Source organism: Cyprinodon tularosa, unplaced genomic scaffold, assembly GCF_016077235.1.
Source record: "Cyprinodon tularosa strain WSP-4 unplaced genomic scaffold, ASM1607723v1 ctg871, whole genome shotgun sequence".
NCBI lineage: Eukaryota > Metazoa > Chordata > Actinopteri > Cyprinodontiformes > Cyprinodontidae > Cyprinodon > Cyprinodon tularosa.
The window spans coordinates 245,010-257,501 of NW_024039642.1; the positions used below are offsets into that span (position 1 = coordinate 245,010).

Genomic DNA, 12,492 nt, shown 5'->3' on the forward strand with positions numbered 1-12,492 from the left:
ATCAGCTGTTCCAGACTTTCACTTTCAGCCTCACAAAAAAAATTATATGACATGAAAAAACACAAACAAAGAGACAATAATAAAATATAAACATAAAATAAAAACACAAAAACAACAGTTTTCAGTGTCAAAATACATTTTTTTTTTTGCTTAGAAGTTAGTTAGTAGGGTAAAATCTGTTGATAAGGAAGTGTGTGTGTTTGCAGGTTTCCAAAGTTCTGGAGCTTTTTATTCTTTATTTCTTTATCCATTTGAATCGTGTTCATTCCTAGATTTATAAGTTTTGTATTATTTACTGAGTTTACTTGGAGGTTAAAAATTATTTATTATATTTATCCTTGTTTTATTATTTTTGGTTCTGAGGTAAGACAGGAAGTGATTTTTTTTTTTTTTTTATTAACTTTGTTAGTGATTACAGTAAGCAATCACCAGGGGTTTGAGCAAAAGAAAATAAATAAATAAAATAAAAAGTTTTTTAAATAGGAAGTGATGTGGAACAGTCCGCCTCATAACCTGTTACGTCATCTTCAGTAGTGCAACAACGGAACTGGTTCACAGCGACGCTCCTGTCCGGCGGTGGTACTGCAGGTCCAGCAGCGGCCCCGCACTAAAAGCGGGGATTCTCTCTTTAATTTCTGCCGGATCTGTTTGTTTCCGGTCTTGTTTATATTTTATTATTGTCTCTTTGTTTGTGTTTTTCATGTCATATAGTTTTTATTTAGTTGCCACGTGATGTAAGCCACATGCAAAGCAGGTTTTTCTTTTCCTCTGAAATGAAAGTGAAAGCATCTAAAGAGACTGAGTTCAAACTGCACAGAGAAAAGCAAAGAGTGACTAACATGGGGCTGCTGCTGCTGCTGGGGGCTTTTATATGCTGCTTTATGCTGAATAGTAAGTTATTTGGAGCCGTTTTGGATCTTTGGTGATCATGGAGCAGAATGTTGAGGTGAATGTTTACCTTCATGTCTGTCCTCAGGTGTAACCTGCGTCCATCAGATCCAATGGCTGCCCTGTCAGTTTACAGATGAACATGTGAGCCTTAATGCAGAAGGACTTGTTGACACTCAGCTGATCCACAGAGAAGCCATGCTGCAGTTTGGTCAGAAAGGAGACGCTCCAGTTAATCCGCAGGCCATCACTTTCCTGATCACAGGTAGGTTAGATCAACTCAGGTACCGTTTTACTGAGGTCTAGAAGCACTAGATCTACATTCAGCCATTCAGCAAAGATCCTGCTACATGGCTGTACATCTGATTTTGGTATTTGACCAATTAGATGATTCTTTCAATGATAGATTACCTGCTGGAAATTAAATTCAGAACAAGTCAAGGAAAAAAGGTAAAAAGCTAATTGAAAAGTTAAAAAGTTAATAAGTCTAGTTAACAATTAATTCAGGTTTATAAACTAAAAAGTGCCGCTATCAGCATTAATGCCTCTAAGGTTATATTGGACCAAAAAAAAAAATGTTTCTTTCACTCTCAGAGTTTTTTTCATGAATTTCTTATAAAAGCACTTTTGTATTTTTTCTTAATATATTTGGGTAAATTGGTGTTTCTTGTTATTACATTGACATTAATGTTTGCCATCAAAATATCCAGATTCTTTTAATGTTTCAAAGGTAATAAGGTCCTGGATTCCAATAAAACTTTTGGCTGGAAATGTTCACCTTCAAAGGATTTCACTGAGTGACCTATAAACTTTATACGGATCGGCCTTAAGCCTTTATAGTAGAAAGTTTTTATAGTATAAACGGCTTAAGGCCGATTCCGATAAGGATTAATTTAACATCTGTCTAATCGAGCGATATGTGCTGCTGATTTTTTTTAAAGCTGATGTTGATACTCCTTTCTCTATTTAAATTATAAAATTAGCACAGATGTTACATGTGTCTTGATTTAAAGAAGAATAAACATTTATTAGGAAATAAAACTCACAGTAACAGTAGATTGGAAGGATCTGAACACACTCTGAACACGTGGCTACTGAATGCAAGAGAAATAACACTACCGGCCAAAAAGTTACAGAGATGAAAACTGTAGCCCTTTACTTTATTACCATTAGTCATGTTTCTGGACTCTGGGAGGAAGCCGGAGTACCCGGAGAGAACCCATGCATGCACAGGGAGAACATGCAAACTCCTTGCAGAAAGATCCGGAACCTTCTTGTTGCAAGACATCAGTGCTACACACTGTTCCACCTTGCAACCACTTTATTCACTAATGACACTAATATTATCTTTTGTGGCCAGAATTGAAGCACTTTGTTCAAAACTATTGGAAAACAGCTAACCTGACTAAAATCTTCTGTTTATTTTCTATGTGTGAATTTGCTTGGTCATTATGCAGGATCCAGGTTGGACCTGCGGAAGTATCTGGATGGTGTGGAAACAGAGCAGCTGGAATGTGAGCTGCGCAGGTACAGCACTGAGGGCATCCATGTCCACTGGCCCAGCCAGGAAGCCAAGGACTACAACCGCTGGTTCACCTGCACCATCAAACAGGACAAGGGCCTGTTCACGGTGACGGGCTTCCTGAGGCACCCGTCCGATCAGCCCCCCCCCGGTCAGCAGGACTACCGCAGCTGGCCCGCCATCGCTGACTCTGAAATCCTCACTACATCCGGTAAGTTCAGCAGATTCCTGGAACTCGGAGATTCAGAAAAATATATATATTACTCCTCTGAAGTTAATCAATGTTCAGGTTTTTGTGGACAATGTGTCTTTCCATAAAAACAGCCATTAAAGGAAAAGACCAGTCAGCAAGGAATAATCAATGGATCATTATTTATACCCAAAACTAAAACGTTCGCAGTTATTTAATGAAAAAATAAAAATACAAATTTTCGTGGCGATCGCTGAGTCTGGGAGCGGCCATTTTTGCCCAAATATAGTAGCCCCTCCCTCCTGCCATCTTCCAGCAGTGACGTCACGGTGCGGTTAGCCTAGCGCCATTCTCCCCGCTTTACAAGCTAAATCAATGGGAACTACTAGACACATCTGCAATATGTTGCTACATGCTACGGTTGTGTTTCTCCAGCGTCGTGCAGCTTTGTCGTCACGCCCTCAAAACCCCGCCCACTTTGCATCCAGACATTCCAAACACATCTCTGCGTTGTGATTGGGCCGACAGATTTAGGGCCTGGGGCACTGATCGAGGTTAGACCACTCGCATCCTTAAAAAGTCTTAAAAGTCATTGAATTCTTCAAAATAATACTAAGGCCTTAATTGGTATTAAAATGTCTTAAATCAGTCTTTCGTTGATCTTATTTTTTAAAACATCATAAATAGGATTATTTTTATTACGATTTATTTTTGTAATCTAAATAAAGCATTAAAATTGCTCGCCATTATTGGTTCCGTCCCGATAGCGGAACCAATAAAAGCGTTGTTGCGGCCGGGACATTTGGGAGATGCACCATTAACTTTTTGTCTGGAAAATCTCAGCAAGTGTAAATGTAACCAAAATTGTCTCCAGCCAAGAGTTTCCTCCATGGCTAAAACCAGGGAACATACATGAGGCTCAGTGGATTTAGTGCAAGAAGTCATTCAAGCTCAGAACGATGGGAATTAAGGCAGTGGAGTCGCACATGCGAAGCACGAAACACAAAGCGTCAAAATGGAGTTACAGAGAAACAGCCGGTATTTCTCAGTTTAGTTCCACCCTTGTCTCTGCAACGCCTCCACTTATCACCAAATCAAACATACTAAGAAAACCATACAAAGAAAAATAGCTACAAAAAAGACTAAAACAAAGTTTGTGAATTCAGTTAAATAATTGTTCAAATATATCTGTCATTTGTGTGTTTTTAGCTTTCTTCCTGTATGGGAAGCTTTTCAACATTTGAAACATTAGTGCAGTGGTTTATGTTAAAATAAACCTTTGGGTTAAGTTGTCGCAAGCAGGTTTTTCTTGTGTTTCTTGTGAATTTGGTCTTAAATTTTTATTTCAAGTGGCATTAAAAAGTCTTAAAAAGTCTTGAATTTAACTTGCCTTATGCTGTAGGAACCCTGTTTTGGCCGCTGGCGGGTGGAGCTAGTTTACTAGGATAAGAGGAAACTAATCTCTACAGCAGAGAGTAAATAAAGATGCTAGAATATAATGGAAAATAAACCAAAGATCAACAAAACAGAACAACTGATAACTGAAAACTAAAAACTCAGAGTCCCAAAAGGGGAGAACCATGACACTTATTCAATGAACAGTTATAATTTCATAATTAAAGTACTTTCAGAAGTTTAAATTCTGAATATGAGCGGACTTTTCCTTTAAAATGATGTCAGAATTAAGAAGGAAGCAGAAACACAAATTAGCTCAAAACAAAAGTAAAGATTTACACAAATAAAGACAAGTAAAACAATAAATGGCTGAATAAACTCCAGAGGAATAAAGATTATTTATTAGCTTGTTCTTACTTAAAACCTCATGTTTTCTGATGAAACTTCTTGTAAAACAATCTCAGTGATGCTTTCTAATAATTATATCAATCAATCTTTTCCATGGGCGGAACGAAATATCCTCTTTACATTTTAATTATGGTTTTTTTTTTTTAACCAAACTACATAAATTTAAACAAAATGAATTTACTGACATTTATTTATAATTGATGATGGCATATACTTTATGCTGTGTCTGTGTATTAGCCTTTAAAAATGTTTGAGTTGCTTTTTTTGTCGATATAACATGCAATATATTTCAGCATAGATTAATAAAGAATAACTTCATTAACATTTCCCAGTGAATTACTTTCTATTTCCACTACTTTCTATTTTCTAACGTTAGACCCAATGTCAATGTCTAACTCAGTCAATGTCTTCCAGTCAGTCTGAGATAGCCAGACTAATGTTAGTCTGCAGACTAAACTATAGGATCCATCAGCTGTAGATGGATTTATTGCTTAGTTCATCCACTGACTGGGAAATTACCAGTGGAACGTCTTCCTGCAGACAGAAAACTGCTGGTTTTAGCAGCCAGATGCTGAACAGGGAGGCATTTTACTGCATGTCTCTGTGGGAGTGGGGAGTACCAATATGGCGTCCAGTGGCTTCACTTTTTTTGGGCAATCAGCAATCCAATGAATAAATAGAGATCATTGGTTCACACCCCTAATTCTCTAAGTCTGACCTTGCGTTACTCTGCACGTATTAATATTCATCTTCAACTCTTTGACCCACAGTCGCCATGGTAACCAAAACCCAAACTCCGTCTGTGAAAGCCACCCTGAGCTCCCAGCAGAGGCTCCACTGCCAGTTTGGAATCGACCACCGTGGAGCTAACGTCACCGTGGAGTGGCACTGGCAGCAGCGCGGAGAGAGGAAGAAACTGTTCAGCCACAGCAGCCGCACACGGCAGAGCCACGGCTCCGGCGTCGGACTGAAGGGCCTGGCGGGGGGGGACGCCACCTACACCCTCCCCTTCACCAAGATGAGCAGTGAAGGAACATACATCTGCTCCGTGGTCGTAAATCCGCTGCTCGGGAGTCAGGACGTTGTTCTGCAAGTTGAAGGTGAGAGACGGACGGTCCATATGTCATATGTCCATACCTGAGTTGGCCCCCCCACCTTCTTCAAATCAGACGAAATGGGTGTCAATTAACTCAGCTCCATTTGTGCTGGTTTGTGCAGCAAAAATTGTCGTTTGTGCCACTATCATTTTAAAGATATAAAGAGATGTTTCTCTTAGAGAACGTTAGAGATTGAACTAACAGATTCTGCAGAGTGGGAGAATAGAGATAGAATGAAGCAGAATGATGAAAAAGGGGTCCCTATGTCCTCCAGCAGTCTAAGCCTATAGCAGCAGAACTATAGAGATAGCTCAGGATAACCTGAGCCACTCTAACTAGAAGCTTTATCAAAAAGGAAAGTTCTAGGCTGAGAAAAGACCACATAATGATGCTGCTAAAGTTAGGGAGTGAGCGACAAACCCCATGATGTCAGTGAAGGAAAAGCGGTTCTCCAAAAGTAACCAAAAGATCCAGTTAAGGACTATTTTAGTGAAGATGTCGAGATGGGACTAAGGTCTAAAAGTTTAGTCATTTGCCCCTTTTATACTGCCCTCTGAAACCAATCCATGCCGATTTCAGACCGAGCCTGGATCAGTTAACCGTGCCGAGCTTGGTTCTTACGACCATTTACATGCTTATTACTGTTCCTCGCCTCCTATTGGCGGTTCACGATACTACAGCTCTCAAGGCGGAAATTATTCAAACCAGAAATGCGGCACCCATAACATTCAGGAATTTATGCTGGTGAAGATTCTCAGTCATCCAGGTCAGAGTCAGTCCAAAAAAGTTAAAATCAATCCTCTTGAATTTTGTTTTCTAGTTTCAAGACATTTCCCTTCTCATCCAGGAAGATTTTTCAATTCAAAATGTCAGAAATAGCGTTTAGTTCCAGATTTTATCCAGCAGCCCAACAAAGCCTTGGGGTTGGGGCTGCGATGATAGCAGGAAGGAATCAACTCAATCTCTGCATTGTAGGTTTTGAGAGTCCCCCCCCCCCCCCCCCCCCCGTTTAAGGTTAGTTTCTCTTTCTTAACAAAGATGGCTTCCTTCACGCCCCTCTCAAACCACCTGTCTTCTTTGTCCAAAATGGGAATGTTCAAAATGTTCACTTTTCTGACATTTAGACACGCCGGAAAACCTGCGAAATGAGTCAGCTGACTGTAAGGAGATGAGGCGGTCTGCTCATTCGCTCTTTGTTATCAGAGAACCTATGGAAGCTCATTGGTAGAATTCTCTTATGACAGAAAGAAGGCCACGATTCACACCATTTATCATCGGGAGGGGGGACACATTTAATTACAAAACCAAATTCATACAGCTGTCTTAAACACTTCATACATCCAGCAACGCGTCGTCAAAAATTCTGTTATCCCCCAACCTTCAGTCGATTCAGGCTTGCATTTATAGTTTCCACATCGCATTACGTAACAGCACATGCACAGGAATATCATGTCGAAAGCTTACTGGAATTCACGTGGGCTGGTCTGCGTCAAAATCACTCCGACCCTCAAAGAATGTTTATAAAGATGCTCTCTGTTTATGCCAAACCTCCTCATATATCATCTAATTGCATACGAATAAGGCATTAGAGACTTTACTATTGCTAAGACTCATACTTGAACTTCAACATGTACTGTTTGTTGCTAAGTAAGTATAGGGCCATGTTTTAGATATATTCTGATTCTGATTCCTGATTCTGATCTGATATAGGACAATAAAACTGCTTCTACAAACCGAGCCACAGATGAGCCCTACTGTTGAACTAGTTCTAGCTTTAGCACAGCTCGGTTGTGTCTGGCACGGTCCAGTTCAGCTGCGATCCATCTACATCGGACAGTTACCTCGGTTACCGTGATCGGACCGTTCTCAGCACAGATTCTAAAGGTTACTCTAAATGGGGCTATAATGACCAGAATTTGAGGAGACCAAATTAACTGCTCCCTAAAATTAATACATTTATATCCTAAAGTTCTGAAGAATGTTAAAAATACATATATCTAATTAATACAGAGTTTAGCAAATTAAAATATTTTGTTTCACTCACTATGAAAAAGGATTATTTAGTCTAATATAAAGTCACAGTAAGTAGAGGCTTTGGTGCCTTTTAATTATCTATGTATCTATAAACATATCGGAAAGGCAATGGAATATTAGAAGTTGTTCAAACATTAAACGAAGTGGATGAGAATCTATTAGACATCAGGTTCTTTTCCCCAAACATTAGGAATGATTTTAAAAGATCGGTTGTGCATTAACCTAAAACTCCGCCAGCTGTATTCAGAGTTGACCGTATGTCGTCCTCCATCACCTCTTCCAGAGCCGCCGCGCGTCTCCTTGAACGTCGGACCTGTTCTGTCTCTGTCGGATGGCGAGGATCAAAAGATTGTCTGCGAGGCGGAGAACTACTACCCTCTGGATGTGGAGATAAACTGGTACGAGCAGGACCCGGCTGTGGCGGGTCAGCGGGTCGGGGCCCCGCTGCCTAAGATGATGCAGAACGTCCTGCTCTCCAGTCACAAGCACAACCAGGACATGACCTACTCCGTGTCGGCCTTCTTCTACCTGCAGGCCTCCCCAAAGGCTTCAGGGAGGCAGTTCACATGCAGCGTCTCCCATAAGTCCCTGAGGCTGCCCATCAAGAAAAGCTTCATCCTCAAAGTTCAGGGTGAGACTAGAACTTAGAGGCTGTGCTGCAGAGCTTTGACCACCAGGTGGCAGCATAGATTCACATTGTGTTTCGTTTTCTCCTTGCAGAACCCAGTCTTATGTGGGTTGGAATACTAGTGGTCTTCCTGCTTATTATTCTGGGTGTGTTGATCCTTTATCTGCACTCAGGTAACCGATAACTACAAAAACAGAAAATGAAAGCTCATCTGAATAACTTTGATTCCCTAAAGTCTGACTTGCATTTTTTTCCCCAACAGCAAAGAAAAAGCAGGTAAAGTTAAATATTTTGAATCAATTACCAATTTCAGTATATAATCCTGCTAAAAAAAACCTGATAAGCATATATATATATATATATATATATATTATTATTTTTTTTTATCTGTGTCTGTTTTATGTGTGCACTGAACAGAGGAGACTTTACTGAGCCGCTCTGCACCGTGAGGAGAATCGTCGCCGACCCGGACGTTCTTCCTACTTCCTTTGTTTGCTGTTTTGGATCATTTGGGGTTTCTGTGCATTTGTGTTTTTTATGTTGCACTGACTTTAATGTATTTTTAAAGATTTGTAGTTTAATGATAAGAATACTTGATCAATGAACGGAGACAAAATTATAAGTTTAACAGTTGAATTGGATTTTTACCTTTGATGGATGATTGGAGCATTGCTCTCTGCACATTAATCACCATCTGAGTGTGTAAAATAGAGGATATATTTATTATTACCCTGATAATATATTTATTATCAGGGCTGCAGGGCAACGCCATTTATTTTTGTTTGTTGTTTTTTTTTTGCATTTACTAAATAACAAAATGACCTGTAGTTTTAATTTATGGCATAAAACAATAAATAATTGTGTTGAAGAAAGAGGGAGATTATGCAAACATGATTTTAGCTATTATTGTGTGGCAGTTAAGTGTGAATCTGCGTTATATGAAGTGAATTTTGTTCCATTGTTGTAAAAAACAAGTTTTGTAATTTGAAATTTGGAAAAAAAAAATCTAAGACATTTTTAATAAAAGATAAAAGTTTTAGGTTAACTTAGCTATTTTCTCATGTTTTTGTTTTTTCTATTTTAAAAAAAATAACATTTGTTACATATTTAATATTTTACATTTTGGAAATTTCTGTTTCTCAGATTGCGGTTTACAATTTGCCATCTTTTCAAACATCCTTTGCTCTTATTTTATTGAAAACTAACAGACACCATTTTAGAATAAAGCATTTTCACATCAGAAAACTGCTTCTCATCAGAATTACCCTGATGTTCCTCGGACCTATACGGTTTCCCACAATCCTTTGGGACAGGCAGTACGGGAACCGTCCACCTCATAGAGTTTAGCAACAATCCATTATTTCTTCACTCTATGTGACACGACATCCTAATATTAGCACATAGGTGTTTTAAATTTCACAAAGGAGAGATTTAGATGTTCACATTTTTGGAGCTTTGCTTTTTTTGTTGAATGAATGATGCATGAAGGTTAGCAACATCATCATCAAAGAGTGAGCTAATATAGAATAGAAAATCCCTTAATTGTATCACAATGGGGAAATTGTGGTGTTTACAGCATCAGAAAGGTTATTGAAAAAATGGTCACATACATGTGGACCTTAGAAAAGAAGAATAACATAATAGTGAAGAGTTAAAAGATAAACAATAAAATACTGTAAAGTGTTTAAACAACATATATGCTGTGCAACTGGAGAATAAATAACCAATATGCAGCTATGGACAATTTTCCAGTAATGGATATTTGAAAATAGCAGCAACATCAGAGATGTGCAGAATGACAGCAGCAGGTTATTTAACTCACTAAGATAGAAACTGTGCAAAATCAGCATGAATGGAAGAACTGATTGAGGTTGTTGGGAACAGTGGTGGTTCTAGAGTCTTCCAGCTGCTGGGAGGAAGGATCTGTGATAACGCTCCCTGGTGCATTTAAGGTGCAGCAGTCTGTCACGGAAGGAGCTGTCCAGTTCAGCACCAGCTGAACCAGCATTGGGGGGGGGACATTATCCTACAGTTCATTTAGTTATTGGCCGTTTCTCAATATGCGTTCTTGAGCGTTCTCATGTTCTCATGACACGTCATCAGCCTCAGCCCGAGTACCGTTCCAATTCTCGAGAACGCCAGATCGAGAACGCATCAAATCCCCGGATGTTGTTCTCACCCCGCCCTCTTTATCGAGCATGCATCAGAGCAGACTTGTGCGTTCTTCAGACTGACCGCTTCCCCAGAATGCACCGCGGCCGCAGCTTGATTCCAGACAGCGCTCACAGTGTTAAGTTAAACATTCCCTTTTCTGCTGCTGTTGTTCTTCAAAAGTACGTTTTGAAATAATTTGAGGCGATAACATTATACATTGAAGCCTCCCTGTGTGGTCTGTTTACAGAGTTAGTGCGAAATTTAAAAAAAAAGTCTGACGTTGAGCGGACCAGAGTGACCAGCAGACCTCCGAGGGTAACCGCAGCCAGGGCCAAATTTACCCCGTCTGTAGTGCACTTCTCTCGGTCTAGTTATGTGTGAACTACCGCTCGTTCTGATGGCGGTTTTTAGCGGTTCAGTAATTTTTTTTAATGTTTTTTAAGCTTTAGAAATTAAAAGTATTGTTTTCAAAATGTTTTGTGTAGGGAATAAATAGTTTTGACTGTTAAAGAAATGCTAAAGAACGTTGCATGTGATGACGTCACGAGTACGCTTCTGCTCCAATACACATACGTGCTTGTGTGCTCGCGTTCTCGTCAAGTCCGATTTTCCTGCGTTCTCGCCAAGAACGGACTTGACGAGAACGCGAGTACGTACTCATTGAGTTTGAAGTGACCAGAATGGGATCTGTAAAATTAAATTTGAAAAAAATAAAATAAAATTAAGCCGCTGAGGCGGGAGACCTGATGCAATTCAGGACGTGAGGACCAAACCATTTATTGCACTTTCATGGGATAGGGGGGGGTGTCAATACATTCATGCTGTGTTTTTCTGTTTACTGCGGAAAAATCAGGGAGAACCCAAAGATAATACATTTTACTGATGGATTTTCTTTTTATATTTAAAAAATATAGAGGGATATATCTTTCCTTCTTCCGTTGGGCCCCCATCCGCCAAGGGCCATTAGAATCTTCTTAACTTTCACCCCCCCCGTACGGCGCTCAGAAGTCTTTGGTCTTGGGTGGAAATAGTTTGGCTCACCGATGGCCAAGCCTGACGCTCCAAACATAATACCATCAGTTTCTGTTTTCTTGTCACGCTTCTGAAACATCTCTTGGTTTCGTTCATGGAAATCAATCCAACTGTTGTCAGCTACGAGTCTAAACACGAGGATTAGAAACGGTTGTAACAGACACGTACAAAGATTGCATGTAGTAAATCACTGGCTAACCAGTTCAGTGAGAACGACATGTTTAGGAAACATGTCTGTGCTTTTTAAACAATGGTGTCAAATGTGTTTTAGTTTTGTAATTAATGTGGATACAAACTGGAGGTTTCAAGTTTTTTTTTAGGTATTTTCCTGACTCACATGTAGAATCATCTCAGGACAAACAGCGGGAGAAGGGATTTCATGACAAAGATGATACACAGCTGTGAGAGGTCTCTGAGTCCGTCCCACGGGGCGTCTGGAAGGGAGAGAAGATATTAGAGGAGGTGAGGGGGAACAAGCAGTGAGTATGAAGGTGAATCAGGGGAAGAACCGACGTAATGTGGGGGAAGGGTCAGAGGGAAGGTGGAAGCCAGGACTGAGGAACCCAATTTATTTCTTATTTGTGCACATTAATTTCGATAAAACTCATTTGGCTAAAATGCCATCAGAACGCTGATAATATTAAGTGTGTCTCAGCCCCCCCCTTCAGTGTCCACCATATTGGATCAGTCCATTTGCTGCACATGTTCAGAAAGGTCCAAACAGACAGCAGCAAACCATTTGAAAACAAACCATGCAAAGAGCAGTGTTGCCAACTTAGCGCTTTAGTCGCTATATTTAGCCACTTTTCAGACCCCTCTAGCACTTTGATTTCTAAAAAGCTCCTAGCGCCAAATCTAGAGACTTTTTTCTGCTACTGGAGACTTTGGAGACAACATCTAAAAGCAGCGAACTCTGCTCTCCAGAGCGAGTAGATTGGTAACCCCGCCTCCTGCTCTCCTCTATCTTGTCTGCTGTCATGATTCATGCAGCTATTATTTCATCCAAATGAAAAATGGAGAACAGATAAGCAGATCATGGCTTGTCTACAGTGAAAAGAAGGACTGGGTTATTTACTTTGGCCTTTTTGGAAACACAGGAAGGAGCAATCAGCTAAGTGAGCTTAGTGCTTGGAAAAAATCTTTC

At 39.9% G+C, this 12,492-nt stretch overlaps 1 protein-coding gene across 1 annotated transcript; it reads left to right on the forward strand.

Annotated features, from left to right (window-relative positions):
- The first annotated feature begins 561 nt into the window (after positions 1-561).
- dhrs13b.2 (dehydrogenase/reductase (SDR family) member 13b.2) lies at positions 562-8,883 on the forward strand. The gene is made up of 8 exons (XM_038273437.1): positions 562-891; positions 977-1,153; positions 2,346-2,621; positions 5,174-5,503; positions 7,818-8,165; positions 8,255-8,335; positions 8,425-8,438; positions 8,580-8,883. Exons 1-8 carry the CDS (start codon positions 744-746, stop codon positions 8,592-8,594), a joined length of 1,389 nt encoding a protein of 462 aa, XP_038129365.1. The 5' UTR covers positions 562-743; the 3' UTR covers positions 8,595-8,883.
- The last annotated feature ends 3,609 nt before the right edge of the window (positions 8,884-12,492 follow it).

Excerpts from the sequence above, each read along its gene's own strand:
- dhrs13b.2 (XM_038273437.1), top strand. The coding sequence starts at position 744 with ATGCAAAGCAGGTTTTTCTTTTCCTCTGAAATGAAAGTGAAAGCATCT. Across the intron at positions 2,622-5,173 it reads TGAAATCCTCACTACATCCG|TCGCCATGGTAACCAAAACC; the intron begins GTAAGTTCAGCA and ends TTTGACCCACAG. Across the intron at positions 5,504-7,817 it reads CGTTGTTCTGCAAGTTGAAG|AGCCGCCGCGCGTCTCCTTG; the intron begins GTGAGAGACGGA and ends CACCTCTTCCAG.